This window comes from Bos taurus, chromosome 25 (genome assembly GCF_002263795.3).
Source record: "Bos taurus isolate L1 Dominette 01449 registration number 42190680 breed Hereford chromosome 25, ARS-UCD2.0, whole genome shotgun sequence".
Lineage (NCBI taxonomy): Eukaryota > Metazoa > Chordata > Mammalia > Artiodactyla > Bovidae > Bos > Bos taurus.
This window is the reverse complement of record NC_037352.1, coordinates 14,532,921-14,553,895: the sequence shown is the minus strand read 5'-3', so window position 1 is coordinate 14,553,895 and position 20,975 is coordinate 14,532,921. Positions and strand designations below refer to the sequence as shown.

Here is a 20,975-nt window from a genome sequence, read left to right as displayed (position 1 = left end):
GGTCCCACAGGTGAAGGGGCTGCTGCTCCAACATTAACCCGGGTCCTCCCATCCCCCATTCCGTCCGTCGCTGGACTTGAGCACACCTGCTGGGTTCGTTTATCTAGATAAATTCCTGGAATTGCTGATCCACAGTATTCGGGAAGTTCGGAATGACACTTGCGCCAGGGGGAAAGGGGATTATATGCAGACATCACCGCACTTTCTGGGGCTCCGGGACCCCCGCCCTCGCTGCCCTGGGTGGCCGCCCTGAGCGCCCCGCCACCTCGCCTCGCTTCACCCCTCCGCGCCCCACCCCCGCCGCCCGGCCGGACCTTGCCCCCCGGCCTCGCAATCCGAGAGCTCGAATCCCCGCCCCTTCCCCCGGCCGGAACGCGGCCGAGGAAGCCGTCCTCGGACCCCGACAGTCCGACAGACAGACCAACAGACGGACGACGCCCGATGGCCGGGCAAGGCGAGCCCTGCGCGGGCCCGGGGGTGAGTGTCTCCATCCCGCTGTATTCCTTCTCCGGCTGGCTCGAGAGATCTCTTGGACAGATGTCTCGGGCTGAGATACAGAAGAGGGCGGGCCCCCGGGGAGGGTAACAGACCTGCCAGTCTAATCCCAGGGCTGGGCGATCTCCTTAACCAAACTGTTCCCCAAGAGACCAACCCTGTGAAAGGGGCCTCTAGACCCCCCAGCTACAGGACTCCCCACGTCTCTGGTTCCTGCCTTAGCAAAAGACTCTAGTGGGAGGGTGGCAGTGGTGTAGGAGGGAGAGAATTAAAGCAACTGTGTTTTCTGAAATTCACATTCACACTTCTCTGGTTAGGAAAGGCCAGCAGAAGATCTGAGATAAGTACAGATGGAGACCTCTGGTAGAACAAGTTTTGGGGTTAGCCAGGCCAGCGTGGAGTCAGCTCTGTCCCTTCCTATTTGTGTGGGCCTAAAGGAGCCTATTACCTTCCTGGCTTCTGAGTTTCCTGGTCTATGAAATTGGAACAGTAATACCTGCCTCCTAGAGTGGTTATAGGGCTTGCCTGGTGGCTCAGTGGTAAAGAATCCACCTGCCAATGCAGGAGACATGAGTTCGATCCCTGGCTTGGGAAGATCCCCTGGAGAAGGGAATGGTATCCACTCCAGAATTCTTGCCTGGAGTATCCCATGGACAGAGGAGCCTGGCGGGCTACAGTCGTGGGGTCGCAAAGTGTCAGACATGACTTAGCGACCAAACAACAACAACAGAGTGGTTTTAAGTCTGTGCCCAGCAGTCATCATGGATCCCAGGTCTCCTAGATTCTAGGACCCAACTGCCTAGGTTCAGATCCCAGCACCACCCCTGCCCAGTTGGGTGAGGTCAGTGGAGTTACTCAATTATGAAGTACTCTAGGGACAACAGAGGATGAGATGGTTGGATGGCATCACCAACTCAATGGACACAAGTTTGAGCAAAGTCTGGGAGATAGTGAAGGACAGGGAAGCCTGGCATGCTGCAGTCCATGGGGTTGCAAAGAGTTGGACGTGACTCAGTGACCAAACAACAACAAAAATTGCTTAGCACATTTATCTTGTAAATATTTGGAGTCCAAAGAGTTGCCTAGCCCCCCAAGTGGTGAGTTTGGGACCCCTGCATTGTACCATCATAAGGGTCACCCTGGTGTTCCCTCAGGTCTGGAACCAGACGGAGCCCGAGCCTGCTGCTGCCCGCTTGCTGAGCCTGTGCTTTCTGAAAACAGCAGGGGTCTGGGTGCCCCCCATGTACCTCTGGGTCCTTGGCCCCATCCACCTCCTCTACATCCACCGCCATGACAAGGGCTACATCCAAATGTCCCGCCTCTTCAAGGCCAAGATGGTAGCCCCTTCCTCTGGGAGCCTATAATCAGACAATGGTCAGGGGGTGGGGGAGCAGGCTGGAATCAGGCAGAGACCCCAAAGTGGACACGTGGGACCCTGTTAATCAGACAGAGCAATACCCCAGAGGCTGCAGAGGGAAACTCAGTGGCATAGACGCTGCCAAACCAATCATCACAGATAATAAAAACCGTACATCCCAAACACACCCGCAGACACCCACACACACCCAGACAAGTTTATGGCCACCACAGCCTGGCGTTCCCCGAAGTGTGCAGTGTACACTCCTGAGATACACACGGTGATTTTAGAGCCACACCAGGACGCACCTTTTAAATGTTAACACTTAGGCATTGATTTTTGTGTTTCCCCGCCAGCGATACTAAAGAACACTCCTTAAAACTGGTGTGTAGTTGTTTTCCAGTGTTAGAAAAACACTGGCATTCCAAATGTGAGCATCTCTGCTCATTCTCCTGTTCCCCAAACCTCTAGAAGCACGCCCTCCATGGTTCATTTATTCCCACACCACCTTGTAAATATTTGACCTCTTGCCAACCACCTCTCCAGGGTCAGCACACTCCTCCTTAAAGGGCCAGAGAGTATCAGTACTTGTCTGAGATTCCAAGGATCATGTGGCCTCTGTCTCAACTACTCAGTTCTGCTCTTGCAGCAGTAAAGCAGCCACAGACAACAAACAGTAAGCAAGTAGACATCACTGTGTTTCAGTAAAACTTTATAGTTACAGAAATTTGCATTTCATATCAATTTCACGTCATGGCATATTAGGCTTTTTAAAGTTTTGTTCAATGAGTGAAAAATGGGAAACCCGCTCTTAGTTCCAAGGTGATACAACAACAGACAAGAGGCCAAACTCAGACTACAGATGGTAGTTTTGACTCCTGCTTGAGATTAACTGACGTTCAGTAGTTTCTCCGAGGCTCCCAGGTCTGCGTGTGCGTGCTTTCTCCCGTTCTTGATTTCTCTTGTCCAAAAGAGGGACCGATTTGACCAATGGCAGCTCAGTCAAAGGCCTGGAAATGTATCAGTCCCAACAGAGAGTTCCTCCTTGATTTAACAGTAGGGATGGAAAGAGACTTAAAGAAAGTATAACTTTTTCACCTGGAGAGTAAATAGCTTTTCATGCTGTTCCTTCATCCCGAAGCATCCTCCTGTGCATTGTGGGAGCACTAGTGGCATTTTGGAAACCACTGACGTTATTTGTATGGTGCATTATTTATATGACAGTTACAGGTCAAGCTTGAGCTGCATCACCCCTTACAGCTTTTTTCTCTCACGTCGGCCCTGTTCAGTGGTCACGCTGGTACATTGCAGTGCCCCACCTGGGGCCACTGTCCAGTTGGACGTGGAGTCCCTGTCCAGTTGGCAGGGACTGGCAGAAAGGCTGCCATCTTTCTTTCCCCCACCAGCCTTATCCCAGCCCGTTTCCCCAGGTGCTTGGGTTTGCCCTCATAATCCTGTGCACCTCCAGCGTGTCTGTGACTCTTTGGAGAATCCAGCAGGGAACGCCCCAGGCCCTCGAGTTCCTCATACACCCCACCGTATGGCTCACCACAATGGTGAGTCGCGGCCCAGACCTGCTGGCTTGCTCCTGGATGCTGCTTCTCCTGCCCCGGTGGAGGGGTGGGGCAGAGGGGGCTCCCTCCAGACCCTCTCCTCCCCCAGCGTCCCCCACCCCTGGCCCACCTCCCACCCGACCCTCTTGTCCAGAGCTTCGCCGTGTTCCTGATCCATGCCGAGAGGAAGAAGGGCGTCCAGGCGTCTGGGGTGCTCTTCGGGTACTGGCTACTCTGCTTTCTCTTCCCAGCCACCAGCGCCACCCAGCAGGCCTCACGAGGGGTAAGTGGGGGTCTGGGTCACCCGGGAACCAGTATAGTGGTTTCAGGCCTTGGGTCCCATCCATCCTCCTCCCGCTTCCACCAAGGCTTATTCTCTCTGCAGAGACACACACTCCGCAAGCACTGAAACTCAAGCAACACACACAGGCATTTCACATAGATGTTCTCATCACCCCATACCTTTTTATCAACAGAAATTCTTATTGTCTTACACACTCAAGTCACACACTTCACTTGCACACACTTGTATGCTCCCATTCACACATTGGGCTTCCCTGGTGGCTCAGTCAGTCAAGAATCTGCCTGCAATGCAGGAGACCTAGGTTCAATCCCTGGGTCGGGAAGGTCCCTTGGAGAAGGAAATGGCAACCCACTCTAGTATTCTTGTCTGGGGAATTCCATCAACAGAGGAGCCTGGCGGGCTATAGTCTATGGAGTTACAAAGAGCTGGACACCAGTGAGCAACTAACACTTTTCACTTCACTTTTTTTCATTCGTGTATCACACAACCACAGACTCCAAAACATCACATACACACACATACACTCGCCTACACTCACACTTGCTGCCATCCAGTTGTGTCTATACTTTCGAGCTCCTACAGGGCTTGTGCACAAATGTCCCACACTCATACACACACACACACACTGCATGGGCACCGACACACTGTTGGTTCAAAACCTCAGGGGTTCCCAAGTGAAATTAGAAACCAACCCCAGACCTGGAGGATCAAGAGAGACCAAAGAAACAGACCACCACTGCAGTTGGTAGGTGACGATTCTCATAAGCAAGGGAACTTACGTACGATGCTTGTCTTGGCCGCTGCAAAACACATTGATCTCCACACCTGCCTGCCAGAAACTTAACAGTTTATAGAGGTTTTAACAGGGTTCAGTCATATGTGCCACCCAGTGGATCTCACCAGCACATTGCTCTTCCAAGGTGGCATCCTTGAAGTACTTCCTAGTGCAGGAACAGTGTGGCCAGAATGCACACTTCAAGGGCGGGAGTGGCGAGTGGGGGTGAGGAGCCTCTGGGTCCAGCTCACAGGTCAGCCAGTGGTCACGTCCTCTGGATGACTTCCTCTGGCACACAGCTGTGTTCGTTCTGACGCCACGTAAGTGCATGTCTCCCCTCATTCTCCACCTTCACCTGTGCCCTCATGCATCTGTATTTACACACTCATTTTGCACATTCACCTGTATTTCCACATTAGGGGGCGTGATCTGCAAAGAGAAAAATCTATAACTTCAACCAGGGTTTTTCAACCTCAGCACCTTTTACCTACTTCTCTCTTGGGCGGGGGCGGAGAGGAGCTGTCCCAAGTGATGTGGGATGTTGAATAGCATCCCTGGTCTCCACCCACTGGACGCCAGTAGTACCACCCCATTACGGTAACCTGACACCTCTCCTGACAATGGTAAATGTCCCCTGGGGGCAAAGCCACCCCCAGTTGAAAACCGCTTGCATGGCTGGCACACTCACCCAAGACTTCTGATCAGGAAACTGATCAGAGTCTGCTGGTCATCATTTCATATGGTTACTCCCTTCGGATCCCGAAAGAAGAAGGCAGAGAAACACTTTCTATCCTAAAGGACAGATTTTTAACAAAGCAATTTTTGTAACTAATGGGAATAGCCCCCAGGCCCTCCACTGATTTATGAGAGGGTAGCTTTCTACAGTTGACTTAGCAGCTAGCTGTTGGGAACACAGCACTGAAAGAATAATATTGGGACCACATATGCTCTGGAGCTCCATGTGCGAGGCCCTGTGGCAAGCACTTGATGTCATGAATTCAGTGAAGATCTGAATGATCCCATTTTAAAGACAAGGAACCCTAAGCCATAGAGAAGTGAGCGACTTCCTCTAGGTCACGCAGCTCGGGACTGCAGAGCCAAAGTCCATCTCACCCAAATTCAGGGCAAACTTTCCGACAGAAACGATAGGAAAAATGACACTATGGGGAGTAATGTAGCTGCACTATCAAACTGTCTACTATCTGTCCCCCAAAACGAAACCAAAAACAGGGAAGTAAAAAATCCAATAGAGAAATTGTGATCTGAAACTTGGGCTCGTGTTTAAAAACATAAAACCTCAGTTCACACTGGCTCAAGGGGAAAAAGTCCAAGGGTATCTATTAGCTCATATACCTGGGACCTGCTAGGAGGCATAGCTGGCCCAGACATTCAGAGAACACAGCTAGAGCTCCATTTCTGCCTGTCCCTTGGCTCTCGCCTCTTGGCTTCATTCTCCAATGGGATGGCAAGGAGAGCCCCAATTATTCCAGGCTTTCGTTTCACAAATATAGCAAACCTGGAAGATCTCCCGATGGTTCCAGCTCTCGTTGCTCCAGCGTAGGTCCTGCGTCCATTCCTAGCCCAAGCACGGTAGCCAGGGACTAGAACATGCTCTTTGGTCAGGCCTCCATCATCTGCCTGCCCCGCCCCTCCCCACCCACTGGGATGGAATCAGCTCTACATAAACCTCATACCTGAGCATGGGGGGAAGAGTTAGGGTGCTCTGGCCAGAAAGGGCAGGGGGTGAAAAGCAATCATGGCAGGGCAGCAAGAGTTCGTGATCTGGAGCAGATCATCTGTGTGGCCTTGAGCAAGGTACTGTCACTTCTCTGAGCCTTGGTTTCCCATTGAGTAACACGTAGCAAGTAAACGCCCCCTGGGGCAAGGTGGGGTGGGACTTGAGGAGACAGTGTATGTAAAGACTCCAGCATGTGCCTGAGGCAGAGCGAATGCTCCCTGAAACCAGCCCCCTTCTTAAACCAGAGAACACTGGCCACAGGGAGTGGGATGGGAGATTGGGGGGTGGGGCTCCTTTGTTGCCCAGGGAGAAAGATAAAGTGTACTTCAATCTGTGTCCTGGAGGCTAAGGCCAGTGGCCACCTAACTAAGGGCACACACCCTGCCTGCCGTTTGTCTGGACAGAATCTGTGTAAGCCAGGTGTTTTCAAGGCCAGGAAGGCTGGGGGCTCCAGCCACCGGCCTGGGCACTGCTCCCAGCATCAGAAACCCCGTTCCGCCTCCCCCCCTTCTCCCCTTCCCGACACCCTCCCCAGTCTCTGCTCCTCCTAAGCCCCGACTCAGAGACTTCTGCTTCCTCTCCCACAGGATTTCCAGAGCGACCCTTTCCGGCACCTGTCACCCTACCTGTACTTGTCTCTGGTGATGGCGCAGTTTGCACTGTCTTGCCTCGCTGATCAATGCCCGCTTTTCCGGAAAAGGCCCCCGCAGGCTGTAAGTCACCACGTCTCCAACCAATGCCTTGCTTGTCCCTGTTCCTCTTCTGGTCCTCAGTGGCCCCCAAGTGATGGAAGGAAGTTAAATTAAAGCACAGGCCTTTATTATTTTTTTTTATTCATTCAGCCAAAAAAAAGCGTATTATATATCGACTCTATGCCACAGGTTGGCCAACTCTTTCTGTCCAAGATAGAAAATATTCTGGGCTTTGTGGGCCATATGGTCTCTGTATGGCAGCTACGGAGGTCAGGTTTTACAAAAAGCAGACAGACTATATGTCAACAAAAGAACATGGCTGCGTTCCAATAAAACTTTATTCGCAGAGAAAAACAGTGGGCCGGATTTGGCTTGGGGGCTGTAGTTTGCCAACCTATTCTGTGCGCCAGCTCAGTACTGAGGATCTCTGGTAAAAAGTGATGTCTCTGTCCTCATGTGACTAATACCCAATAGGGGAACCATTAATCACACAATTACACAAATGTGTGGAAAATTACAACTCATGATCATAAAAATTCAGGATTAAAGTGACTTGCTCAATAGAAGTGCTCCATCGGAGAAGTTCATGGTCCATAAGAGTTTACAGCAGATAACACTGTGAAATCCGGAAAGAATTCTCTGAGAAAAAGACAGTTGAGTGGAGATCATCTAAAAAGATGCTCAACAGTTTGAATAATTAAGTTAAAACTGTAATAGGACTTTGTCCAATGAGTAGCAGAAAAAAAATTAAAATTGATAACACACACTGATGGCAAAGATGTGGTGCAATGAGCATTTTCATGCCCTATTGGTAAGAGTATAGATCTGTGCAGTCTTCCTGGAGCCACTGGTAAAATCCCACCTCTTCTTCACCTTCTTGTTACATTCACTGAGGGATATTGTTGAAAACATTGCTTGTGTCATGCATGGTCCTTGCTTTGAGAATTTCTTGGTCTCAGTATTAATAAAGTTGTTCTGAGCAACTGTTAGTTCTTACTTAGGCACTTCCACCGAAAAAGCAACCGAGTTCCAGAAAAACATCTATTTCTGCTTTATTAACTATGCCAAAGCCTTTGACTGTGTGGATCACAATAAAATGTGGAAAATTCTGAAAGAGATGGGAATACCAGACCACCTAACCTGCCTCTTGAGAAATCTATATGCAGGTCAGGAAGCAACAGTTAGAACTGGACATGGAACAACAGACTGGTTTCAAATAGGAAAAAGAGTACATAACTCTGTTTCTGTTTTGTAGATAAGCTCATTTATAGCCTTTTTTTTAGATTCCACATGTGAGAAATATCATATTGTATTTGTCATTCTCTGACATACTTCACTCAGTACGAGAATCTCTAGGTCCATCCATATTGTTTCAACGCCATTTGATTGGTATTAATGCCAATTAAAAAAAAAAAAAAAGAGTACATCAAGGCTGTATATTGTCACCTTGCTTATTTAACTTCTATGCAGAGTACATCATGAGAAAGGCTGGGCTGGAGGAAGCACAAGCTGGAATCAAGATTGCCAGAAGAAATATCAATAACCTCAGATATGCAGATGACACCACCCTTATGGCAGAAAGTGAAGAAGAACTAAAGAGCCTCTTGATGAAAGAGAAAGAGGAGAGTGAAAAAGTTGCCTTAAGGCTCATCATTCAGAAAACTAAGATCATGGCATCCAGTCTCATCACTTCATGGCAAATAGATGGGGAAACAGTGGAAACAGTGGCTGACTTTATTTTTCTGGGCTCCCAAATCACTGCAGATGGTGATTGCAACCATGAAATTAAAGGACACTTACTCCTTGGAAGGGAAGTTATGACCAACCTAGACAACATATTAAAAAGCAGAGCCATCACTTTGTCAACAAAGGTCTGTCTAGTCAAGGCTATGGTTTTTCCAGTGGTCATGTATGGATGTGAGAGTTGGACTATAAAGAAAGCTGAGCGCTGAAGAACTGATGCTTTTGAACTGTGGTGTTGGAGAAGACTCTTGAGAGTCCCTTGGACTGCAAGGAGATCCAACTAGTGGAGATCAGTCCTGGGTGTTCATTGGAAGGACTGATGTTGAAGCTGAAACTCCAATACTTTGGCCACCTGATGCGAAGAGCTGACTCATTTGAAAAGACCCTGGTGCTGGGAAAGATTGAGGGCAGGAGGATAAGGGGACGACAGAAGATGAGATGGTTGGATGGCATCACTGGTTCAATGGATGTGGGTTTGGGTGAACTCCGGGAGTTGGTGATGGACAGGGAGGCCTGGTGTGCTGTGGTTCATGGGGTTGCAAAGAGTTGGACACGACTGAGCAGCTAAACTGAACTGAGGCACTTTCAGCCCTGTGACCAAATCCCTTTTTGCCTTGCCTGCTAGGAAGCACCAAGCCCTTTGGTATCTACTATGGTTAAGTATCAGAGAAGGACATGGCAACCCACTTCAGTACTCTTGCCTAGAGAATCCCGTGGATAGAGGAGCCTGGTGGGATGCTGTCCATGAGGTTACACAGGGTCAGACATGACTGAAGCAACTTAGCATGCATGCATGCATGCACTGGAGAAGGAAATGGCAACCCACTCCAGTGTTCTTGCCTGGAGAAGCCCAGGGACGGGGGAGTCTGGTGGGCTGCCATCTACGGGGTCCCACAGAGTCAGACATGACTGAAGCGACTTAGCAGCAGCAGCAGCAGTGGTTAAATATACAGGACATCTCAGTCTGGTTTTCAGTATTAAGCTTGTTGTCAATTCATTCTGTCTTCTTGCCCTTAGCTCTGCTTGCCACACACTGGCCATTATGAGACCAAGTCCTCCCACTTCTAAATCTTTTGTCTTTGCAGAATCCGTGTCCTAAGGCTGGGGCCTCCTTCCCCTCGAAGGCCATGTTCTGGTGGGTTTCTGGGTAAGTAAAGAAGCAGGGAAGGGGCCGGGGGTGGGGGTGGGGGGTGCCCCCCCCACCTACATGTGCCACTCTTGTTTGTTACCACAGCTCTTTCCCAAGGAGATTTCCCCAAGCCTACCAAAGTCAGCCAGGCTTTCTCCATCCCAGCCTGGGTGCTGGGATTTTAGTGTGTCCACCATCCATATCCCATTGCTACTCACTCACTGGAGTGAGATTGGAGTCCTGGCTCTGTCTCTTAGCTGGCCACATCACAAGCATTTAGTCTGAGTTTTCCCCTCTGTAAAATGGGAACAACTCTACCTTCATTAAATGTAAAGTACTTAGTGCTTGTATATAGAAGGCACTCAATAAAATCATATCTCTATCTAGTCCTTCCACCAACATAGTAGGTATTTAATAAGCACCTACTATCTGCTAAACACCAAGGGTGAGGAGGCAAAAGACCAAATCTTTACTCACTAGAGGCTCCCAGGCTGGTGGAGAAGATGTTTCTCCAGGGTTAGCACACCAGGCATGGAGGAGGTACCTACCTCCTGGACCCTCTCTTGACCACACTGCCATCAGATCATACTTGAATTCCGTCTCCACCACTTCCTGGCTGTGTGACCTTGGGCAAGCTACTTAACCTCTCTGTGCTGCAGTCTCTGCACTTGTCAAATGAGGATCATAATAGCATCTACCTCACAGGGTTTTGAGGATTAAATGAAATGAGGTTTCTGAAGCACTTAGAATCTGGCCCATAAAAAGTTTTATATAAAGTGGTTGTTAAATAAATGAAGGATAGACTACTCTGTGGAGAAGGCAATGGCACCCCACTCCAGTACTCTTGCCTGGAAAATCCCATGGACAGAGGAGCCTGGTAGGCTGCAGTCCATGGGGTCACTACGAGTCGGACACGACTGAGCGACTTCACTTTCACTTTTCACTTTCATATGTTGGAGAAGGAAATGGCAACCCACTCCAGTGTTCTTACCTGGAGAATCCCAGGACGGGGAAGCCTGGTGGGCTGCCGTCTATGGGGTCGCACAGAGTTGGACACGACTGAAGTGACTTAGCAGTAGCGGCAGCAGTTGAAGAAGGAAATGGCAACCCACTCCAGTGTTCTTGCCTGGATAATCCCAGGGATGGGGGAGCCTGGGGGGCTGCCATCTATGGGGTCGCACAGAGTCAGACACAACTGAAGCGACTTAGCAGCAGCAGCAGCAGACTACTCTGAGGGCTTCCCAGGTGGCTCAGATGGTAAAGAATCTTCCTGCAGTGCGGCTGACAGGTTTGATCCCTCGGTTGGGAGGATCCCCTGGAGAAGGGAATGGCAACCCACTCTAGTATTCTTGCCTGGAGGATCCCCTGGACAAGAGGAGCCTAAAGGGCTACAGTCCATGGGGTCACAAAGGGTCGGACATGACTAAGCGGCTAAACAACAACGAAGACTACTCCGAGGGAACGGAATTGGTGGAGGGCATGGAGTTGGTGGAGGGTATGGAATTGGTGAAAAGAGCCTGGAAGTTTGCTAAACATCTCTGAAGAGAATCTAGCCCACTGTTTACCAAATGCAGGCATTTATGGGCCATTCCTCAAGCTTTTTGCCTTATTTGGGTATCACTTATACTCAATTTACTTAATGTTCTTTCTTTGGATTAATTTGCTTTCTCTATTTTGTGTGTGTGCTTAGTCGCTCAGTTGTGTCTGACTTTGTGACCCCATGGACTGTAGCCCACCAGGCTCCTCTGTCCATGGGATTCTCCAGGCAAGAATACTGGAGTGGGTTTCCATTTCCGTCTCCTTTCTCTACTTTAGTAACCTGTTATAAGGGAAACTTCCTATCACTACCAAGATCACAAAAATCTAGAATCCCTTGCCATGTAGAATGCTAAAAGTAGTTTCAGTGAAAAACAAATATTATGAATAATTTCTGGATTCAAACTGTTGCTTGCCTGAGTTTACTCTGTATTAGAAAAGGGAACTTGAAAAGTCTCAAAAAGGAGCTCAAGACCAGCTCCAAACAAGGCCTCCTTGGTGTCACAAGAAAGATGAGAGACCTAAAAGGAAAAAAAAAAAACCATTCCTGCTGTGGAAGTCTGCAGTGGTTAATTTCTTTTCTTTATGGCCTGCTGGCTTATTTGCCCCAAGGCATATGGGATCTTAGTCCCCTGACCAGGGCTCAAACTCATTTCTTCTGCATTGGAAGGTGGATTCCTAAATTCCTAACCACCAGGGAAGTTAATTTCTCGTGTATGCATGTTGGTTTGAAAACTGGCCTCAGTTAACCAAGGGCAAGGAGAGACAGAAGAAAGAGGCAGCCACTCCAGGCTGGAAGGAGGCAGGGTTAACAACAAGCCAGGGATCTTACATACGAGGCCTGTCTTGGGCCCTGCAAGCTGAGTACATCTCACTGGACTCCCTTGAGTTTACAGAGAAGCCTTAACGGGGTTCAAACATGTACATCATCCAGATAGTCTAACACTTACTCTCAAAGTAGCTCCTAATGTGGGAACAGTGGGCAGAACGTACGTTCCAAGCACAGGGGAGGGAGGAGCTCAGATTGCCCGGGTCCAGGTCATAGGTGCACCATTGGCCACATCCTCTAGATAACCTCCTTCAACAGTGCACCAACTACAGTCATCTCATATACCAGTCCCAAGATCGAGAAAACATTCTCATTTTAAGGTGAGAAAACTGAGGTCCATTGTTGGCAAGTGACTTGCCCAAGGTCACAGCACTGAAAAGTGGTGATTTTATTTGACAAATCTTGTGCCCGGAGCCCGTGGTAAAGAACCCATCTGCCAATGCAGGCGACATAAGAGACGCAGATTTGATCCCTGGATCAGGAAGATTCCCTGGCAACCCAATCCAGCATTCTTGCCTGGAAAATCCCATGGACAGGGGAGCCTGGCAGGCTACAGTCCAGGGGTCACAGAAGAGTCGAACACAACTGAAGCGACTTAGCACCCATGCACACACATGCCCTGAGCTGGGAGGTGGTGATAGAAGAGGGAGAATCTTTGTCTCCATGAAACTTATCGCTAATGGAGGAGAAAGACTAAATAAATAATCCGACCAAAAAAAGTAAACAGTGGTCATCGCAGCAAGCATTAGAAAGAAACAGCTCAGGAAACTATGGGATCTTGCAATGGGGAATCTACCTGGACTCAGGTGTGGGGGTCATCAAGTGGGCTTTTAAGGAAATCATGTCCAAGCCAGAGATGAAGAACAAGTGAGAAGTGGCAGGGAAAGAGTTTTAAACAGAGGGACATGCATGTGCAAAGGTCCTGAGGCCAGGTGGCTGGAGCAGTGAACAAGGAGGAGAACGGGGAGAAGTTCAAGTTTCCTCCACTATAACAGTTTTCAACTCTGGACTTCTGACTCCTAGGGAGGCTTATTTATTTCCCCTGTTACAGGTTACTCCTTGGTTAAGTCACTTAATCTCTCTGAGCCTCTGTTTTCTTCCTCATCTGTAAAATGGGTCAATAGTAATCTATCATATAGGCTCATGTGAGAATTAAATGATAATCTTTGTAGACTGGGAAGCGCCTACCACTGTTCAGTTCAGTTCAGTCGTTCAGTCGTGTCTGACTCCTTGCGACCCCATGAATCTCAGCACGCCAGACCTCCCTGTCCATCACCAACTCCCGGAGTTCACCACTGTTAGATAAATTGCTTTCCTTGTACCGAGGGGCCAGCGCAGGTGCAGAGAGGCAAACAACTTACCAGGGATCACACAGCTACCAAACCAGGGCACTGCAGAGGTGGACGCGGGAAGGGCTGGCTGTGGTGACCCTCTTTTATAGGTTGGTCTGGAAGGGCTACCGGAGGCCACTGGGGCCAAAAGACCTCTGGTCACTTGGGAGCAAAAACTCCTCTGAAGAACTGGTTTCCCAGCTTGAAAAGGAATGGACAAGGAACCGCAGCGCCACCCAGCGGTGAGTGTGTGGAAGGTGGGCGCTTAGCCCGAAGCTGGTCAGCAAAGCCCTTGGTCCCACAAACCCCGCCCCTACTCTGGGCTGAGTCCCCGAGAAATAAGTTCTCAAATAGGTATAATTAACCCTGGGTTAAATGTAGCCCTGCCGTCGAGTGGTTGATGACCTTGGACAAGTCGCTTGACCTCACTGGAGCTTGATGTTTCAGGGCACAGACAAAAGTAGCTCTGTGGCAGGACTGAGAAGTTTCCCTTGCATACTCTAGGACTTATCGATGGCTAAATCCCACACATTAGGAGGAGACAGAGAGAGACAGAGCCTACTGGCTCATATAGCTGAGAAGGTGGGTCTGGCCTCAGGTGTAGCTGGATTCAGAACTTGCGTGATGTTCACTATTGTCCGACACTGGTCTCTCCATAAGGCCTGTCCCATACTACGCCAACTCAACACCCACTTCCTCACCATCCACCTAAAAAAAAAAAACAAAACAAAACACTCAAGGAAGGACTCTGATTGGCTGGCTGAGTCATGTGCCTCTCAGGAGCCAATCCCATGGCTGAAGGGCAGGCCACGTGATTGGCAGTCCTTTCAGAGCCACACAGGGAGGGGAGGGGCTGCTCCCGGAAGGAAAGGTGTATGTTTTCCAAAAGGGATAAATAATATGACAGATCGAAACAGCAGCTCTCTCTCACCTCAGGCATATCTTGCTGTACTGCCCCTGCACTCTTAAATGAGTTTTGAGTTCATCCCAAAGGGCCCTGGAGGTCTTGTCCACCCTCTCCCAGCTCTGCTCTCCCCTGCCACCATAAGAATGATGGTCACCCAGTATTAGAGCTGAAGTAGAAGCATTCTCCAGAACGGCTTGAGAATCTGTGAACAACTGACAGTAAGAAAGCAGAGTGGCAGGGTTATACAGAGATCTGGCTCAGGCATTTTCTGAGCTCACTGCTTATACATAGGAAAGAACTTTGGTTTTGTTTCTAAAATATGTTGCAACCTTTGCGGGAAGGGCGAGGACGTCATCTTAAGAGGTCACAGACCGATTCGTCTGCTGGCCAAGTCGGGGTCACAGGTGTGTTTGGCCAGCATGTATCGTGCTGTTGTTTGAGGTTTGTGCTTTGTTTTGTTTTTTTGTGTAAGTTGCCAACATTTAAGCTGTTGGAGATGTCACAAAAATATGGAATTTGGGTGTCTCTTAAAGTGGAATGGCAGTGTTAGGTCGTATCCCTCATGACAACGGGAGGGTGGATCTGGGAAGTGGTTGCCCTGTGGAACAGGGCGTGTGTGCTTCAGTTTGCCACAGTCTCTACCCCTCCCTTTTACATCCCCCAGCAACACCCGGCCCTCACACCCCCTTCCTTGCTCTGTGGTCATTTTTGGAGCTGGCACTAAATCGCTTTGGGACCAGACACGGAAGACCAGCCAACAAGTCTAGTGGTTTCCCTGCTGGCTCAAACAGTAAAGAATCTGCCCTCATTGCAGGAGACCTGGGTTTGATCCCTGGGTGCCGGGGCCAAGGAGAAGTGACATCTTGGGGCTACAGGGATGACCAGGGTAGAGATGTGAGTGCAGGGTTAGAAAAATGGTTGAATTAGAAATACTGCTGGCCTCAGAGGCTGGGGTAGGGGTAGGCTTCAAGACAGGTAGTAAACTAATATTTGTTTATTTCTTAACAAGCAAAGTGGTAATGACTGGCTCCTTGTAGCCTTTTGTGCTAAAAATACCAAGTTGTCCTAGGACTGCTAGTTGAGATTTGTCCTTCCCCTTCATCCTGAGGGGGGCTTCCCTGGTGGCTCAGAGAGTAAAGAATCTGCCTGCTATGCAGGAGACCTGGGTTCAATCCCCGGGTCAGGAAGGTCCCTTGGAGAAGGGAATGGCTACCCACCCCAGTATTCTTGCTTGGAGAATTCCATGGACAGAGGAGCCTGGCGACCCACAGTCCATGGAGTTGCACACAACTGAGAAGCTAACACTTTCACACTTTTCATCTGGAGGAGATGCTCAGAAGATTCTTGAGAGGGGAAGGGGGACTGGAGGCCCAGCTTGTGGTGGACAGGTATTCATCCCGTTAGCTGGGCTCTGGGAGTATAAAGGCTGACATTGACGGGGCAGGGAATGGGGATGTCTCAAGTTGTCTCTCTAAAGAAAAAGGCCCAGGCACGCCACTGATCCTTAAACTCACTCACGTGGAGGAGGGCTGGGCCATTTGCTCTGCAGGACAGCTGGAAACTCGGCTCTGTTAAAAACCAGGCCAGGAGACTAGTTGCACAGCATTCTAGTAAAAGCAACCAGTGGGTTAAGTCGAGTGTCAGGAGGAAATCTGGAGAAGTCAGTCCATTCCCAGGCCGTGGGTGCTTGACTGAGGGCCTGGCAGCCAAACCCTGTTTGGATGATGGGGATACAGCCATACACAAGACAGCTGAGGCCTCTCTTTCCAGAAAGCTGATTTTTTGGTGGAGAAGACAGATACTTGCAAGTTGAAGTCAATGCTGGGACAGAAATAAGGGTCTGGGATGGGGAAACAGGGCTACTGCAGTTTCCCAGCAGGGAAAGTGTCTTTGAGGAGGTGATGCTAAAATGAAGTCAAGCCTTGGGAAGAACTGGGCAGAGACATTCCAGATCAAGGGCAGTTTGTGCCAAGGCCTGAGAAAGGTGAGCTGTGGGTGTGTCAAGGAGCAGAAAGAAAACCAGCCCAGGAAAGAGGACCAGGATGAAGTGGGGAAGTGGGCAGGGGCCAGGCCACACAAGACTGTGTCTAGAAATGGAGACATTTTATTAAACCATTGAAGGATTTTATGCAGGAAAAAAAAAATAGTCTACCCACTTGGAGTCCTAACAAGACAGATGAGAAAAGGAGTTGGAGACAGCATGGCTCTGAGGGTGATGAATGAAATTATTCCAGCCGGTGGGCAGGAGTGGGCAGGGATGGCCTTTATAAGAAGGTAATATCCTTTTGGCACTCAAGACCCAAATATCCAAATGTGAGTGGCAGGCCATGCCCAGCTCATGATGGAGGCCAAGCCACAGCTCACCAGAGATGCCAAGCTAAACCACAAGCCAGGTCAAGCCGGAAGGGGCAAGACCTTGACTTTGTTCGTGAGGGCTTGGGAACCTACACTCATCAAGGGCTTTTTTCTTTTTAATTTTTTGGTGAGAGAGGGGGCTCTGTGTGAACTGTGAGTCAAGGTCTGGGGTCAGGACTTCCCTGGTGGTCCAGTGGTTAAGACTTCCACCTTCCAATGTAGAGGATGCAGGTTCAATCCCTGCCCAGGGAGCTAATATCCCAGGTGCCTCACAGAGAAAAAACCAAAACATGAAACAATGTTGTAAAAAAATTCAATAAAGCCTTTAAAAATTATCTACATTTAAAAAAAAAATCTTCTAAAAAAATTCTAGGCTCAAATCCCTGCTCTGTCCTCCATGTGTGACCTCAGGCACCTGTCACCACCTCTCAGAGCCTCAGTCTCCTCTGAGGTTAAATGAGGACCCTGTGACACCCAGGGGGCAGGGAGGTTGAGGGGAGTTGATGAGCTTATGTGTGTGAAGGACTGATCCTAGTGCCTGGCCCCAGGTCCCAGCTCTCAGCACCACTGAAGTTCTGATAATCTCATAGGCTGTCAGAGCTGGAAGGGACCCAGAGTGGGGCCAGCTCCATCTTTGCATGAGGATATAGAGGCACAGGGAGGGGAGCAGCCTGCCCAAGGCCACACAGCAACCGCATGGCTGCCAGGCTCTCCCTACAGCCAAAGCCTGCCTCTGGAAGGGCCCTCGGGCCTCCCCGCTCCTCCTGTCACTTCTTCCCCCGAACCTTTCCCTGATAACCCAGGGCCTGGGATCTTAGACATCACAGCAGCTTGAGCTTACATCTGTGGTTTCACTCAGACCAGGGGTGCCAGGCTCAGACCTCAGCAGTGATTCTAAACTGGTCCTCAACCAGTTCTAAACCACCTCAGGGCTGGCTGGGGTGGGCTGCCTAAGGGATCAGAAAGTGCTCTGAAGGTTGGGATTGAATCCCAACCCTTTTATTTCTCAACCGTGCATCCTTCCCCAGCTTTACCTTCTGAGCCTCAGTTTCCTCATCTGTGAAATGGGGTAACACCCGAGGGAGCTCTCTGGGGTCTTTTTCTTAAGGTCACTAATCCTACTCATGAGGGCTGCACCCACATGACCTAATCACCTCCCAGAGGTCTCACCTCCTAATACCATCACACTGGGAATTAGATTCAACATGAATTTGGGTGGTGGGCGGGATGGAGGTGGGGACAAAAACCTTCAGTCTATTAAAAGGGCCCAGAGCTGATGTCTTCTCTCCCCTAAGGCACACCAAGGCGACAGCATTTAAAAGGAAAGGAAGCCATAACAAGGAGGCCCCAGAGACGGAGACCCTCTTGCCGCAACAGCGGGGGAAGAGGGGCCCGCTGCTGAGGGCCATCTGGCAGGTGGGCCGCTCCGCCTTCCTCCTGGGGACCCTCAGCCTCATCGTCAGTGATGTCTTCAGGTTCACGGTGCCCAAGCTCCTCAGGTGGGTCCAGGCCTTGGGTGCTTTGTTGAGGCTGGTGGTCCCTGAACGGTGTCCTTCCAGGACCTGGAGGGCCTTCAACCCTCCTTCCACCCCTGCCTGGACCTCTGGCGCTCAAGGCACTGAGGGTGGATGAAAAGCGTGCTGAGGAAGAACAGAAATAAATGAAAAAGTGACTCCCGTTTCCCTCGGGGAGAGAAAATGAATGAATTTGGGCTGACTGCATCACTTTGCTTTCATTGTACCACAAAAGTCCCCAAAAGTGAGGGGCTTCAAACCGCTTCCTTAGCTGTGATGGTGTGGGGCATCAGTTCATGCTGGGCGCAGCGTTGGAGGGTTCAGTCGTGTGTCTGCAGTCACCAAGGTGGTCTCAGCTGGGACATCTCGTCTCTCCCTTGATGGTCTGTCACCCTCAAAAGGCTGATTTCCAGCTCATTTGCAGGGCTGCTTGGCAGGGTCTCTAGACAAAGCCCTTTTCTCCTGAAGCCAAAGCTGGTTGTACAGCCAGCCCAGATTCAAGGGGTGGCCTGTAACTTTGCTCAAGCTGCCGTAGCAAAGGACTACAGCCTGGGTGTCTTGAGCAGAAATCCTTTTCCCGGTGCTTATCTTTTCTACTGTCGTTTCTTTCTTTTCTTTTTTGTAAAATTGAAGTTTAGTTGATTTATAATGCTGTGTTTCAGATGTACAGCTAAGTGATTCCGTTTCATCAGATTCTTTTCTCTTAGAGGTTATTATAAACTATTGAGTGCAGTTCCCTATTCTGTACAGTGGATCCTTGTTGGTTATTACTATTTTATAATAGTTAATCCCAAACTCTTAATTTATTCCTCCCCTTTGGTAACTTTGAGTTTGTCTTCTATGTCTGTGAGTCTATTACTGTTTTGTAAGTTCATTTGTATGATTTTTTTTTGTTCCACATGTAAGTGGTATCATGTATTTATCTTTGTCTTACTTCACTGTGTGATAATCTCCAGGTCCATCCATGTTGCTGCAAATAGCATTATTTCATTCGTTTTTATGGCTGAGTAGTATCCATCTCTTTAATCTGTTCATCTGTTGATGGACCCTAGGTTGCTTCCACATTAGGGTGGAACAATGGACATTAGGGTGCATGTATATTTTGGGATGGTGTTAGTGGTAAAGAATCATCCTGCCAAGGCAGGAGACACAAGAAATGAGGGTTCAATACCTGGGTTGGGAGGATCCCCTGTAGTAGGAAATGGTACGCAACTCCCGTATTCTTGCCTGGAAAATTCCATGTAGAGAAGAGGCTGGCAGGCTACAGTCCCTGGTACCTCAAAGAGTCGGACACGACTGAGCGACTGAGCACACGCACACACATCTTTTTGAATTATAATTTTCTCTGGATATACCCAGGAGTGGGATTGCAGGATCATATGGTAGTTCTATTTTTAGTTTTTTTAAGGAACTTCCATACTGTTCTCTTCCCCGAGAAAAGGGATAGGCTACCCACTCCAGTATTCTTGGGCTTCCCTTGTGGCTCAGCTAGTAAAGAATCCGCCTGAAATGTGGGAGACCTGGGTTCGATCCCTTGGTTGGGAAGATGCCCTGGAGAAGAGAAGGGCTACCCACTCCAGTATTCTGGCCATGGACTGTATAATCCATGAATCCAGAATTCCAAGGACTGTATAATCCATGGTGCCTCAAATAGTCAGACATGACTGAGCGACTTTCTCTCACATTCCTACCCCTCTCACATACTGTTCTCTATAGTGGCTACACCAATTTACATTCCCAGCAACAGTGTAGGAGGGATCTCTTTCTCTTCACACCCTCTCCAGCATTTATTGTTTGTAGACATTTTGGTGATGGCCATTCTGACCAGAGGATGAGATGGTTGAATGGCATCACCAACCCAATGGACATGAGTTTGAGCAAGCTCTGGGAGTTGGTGATGGACAGGGAAGCCTGGTGTGCTGCAGTCCATGGGGTCGCACAGAATTGGACATGACTTAGCGACTGCACAACAACAAAGTCTAACCGATGTGGAGTGATCCCTCATTGTAGTTTGGATTTGCATTTCTCTAATAATTAGCAATGCTGAACATCTTTTCATGTGCATTTTGACCACCCATGTGTCCTCTTTGGAGAAATGTCTATTTCGATCTCCTGTCCATTTTTTATTTGGGTTATTTGTTTTTTTGATATTGAACTGTGGGAGCTGTTTGTGGATTCTGGAGATGAATCCCTTTTTGGTCACATCATTTGCAGATATTTTCTCCCAGTCTGGAGGTAGTCTCTTCATTTTTGTTTCTGGTTTCCTCTGCTGTACAAAAGCTTCTAAATTCAATTAGGTCCCATTTAAACAACAGACATTTTTGTCTTCCCATCACCGAGGGCTAGAAGTTCAAGGTCAAGGTTGTTTCCCCTGAGGCCTCTCCTTGCCTTGTGCACAGCTGCCTTCTCTCCGCATCCTCATATGGTCTTTCCTTGGAACACACGCACCCCCGGGGTCTCCTTCTGTGTCCAGATTTCCTCTTCTTCTAAGGACACCAGTTGTCCTGGATTCAGGCCCCTCCTAACGGCCTTGTTTGAACTCAATCGCCTCTTTAAGGGCCCTGTCATCAAATGCATGGTCATATTCCAAGGCACTGGGGGTTAGGACCTTAACATATACATTTTGGGGGGACACAACTCAGCCATAACAGGGGGGGATAAAAACTCTGCCTGTTGATTGGAGATATAAGTCATGGTGGAAATGAGCGTGGACAGTG

At 49.2% G+C, this 20,975-nt stretch overlaps 1 protein-coding gene and 1 long non-coding RNA gene across 6 annotated transcripts in view; one reads left to right on the top strand and one right to left on the bottom strand.

Moving 5' to 3' along the window:
* Nucleotides 1-405: 405 nt before the first annotated feature.
* The window catches only part of ABCC6 (ATP binding cassette subfamily C member 6), a 71,717-nt gene continuing 51,147 nt past the window's right edge, over nt 406-20,975 (top strand). For 2 of the 4 annotated variants that reach the window (XR_001495066.3, XR_009492785.1), the window contains exons 1-8: nt 406-477; nt 1,650-1,832; nt 3,283-3,408; nt 3,560-3,688; nt 6,810-6,935; nt 9,743-9,804; nt 13,593-13,724; nt 18,040-18,243. Coding sequence is in view for 2 of the 4 variants with exons in the window: in NM_001276370.2 (NP_001263299.1) it covers nt 442-477; nt 1,650-1,832; nt 3,283-3,408; nt 3,560-3,688; nt 6,810-6,935; nt 9,743-9,804; nt 13,593-13,724; nt 18,040-18,243 (998 nt within the window). In the remaining 2 variants the exon portion in view is untranslated. The remainder of the gene's footprint in view (nt 478-1,649; nt 1,833-3,282; nt 3,409-3,559; nt 3,689-6,809; nt 6,936-9,742; nt 9,805-13,592; nt 13,725-18,039; nt 18,244-20,975) is intronic. The other 2 variants (NM_001276370.2, XM_024984634.2) reach the window with 2 other exon arrangements.
* Nucleotides 3,683-13,697, bottom strand: LOC112444306 (uncharacterized). Of its 2 annotated transcripts, none has more exons than XR_003032615.2 (4): nt 13,513-13,697; nt 6,849-6,990; nt 5,173-5,276; nt 3,683-4,913 (listed from the first exon to the last, which is right to left on the bottom strand). It is a non-coding gene; the product is annotated as an uncharacterized lncRNA (long non-coding RNA). The 2 variants fall into 2 exon arrangements; XR_003032614.2 differs by having other exon boundaries at nt 6,849-6,984.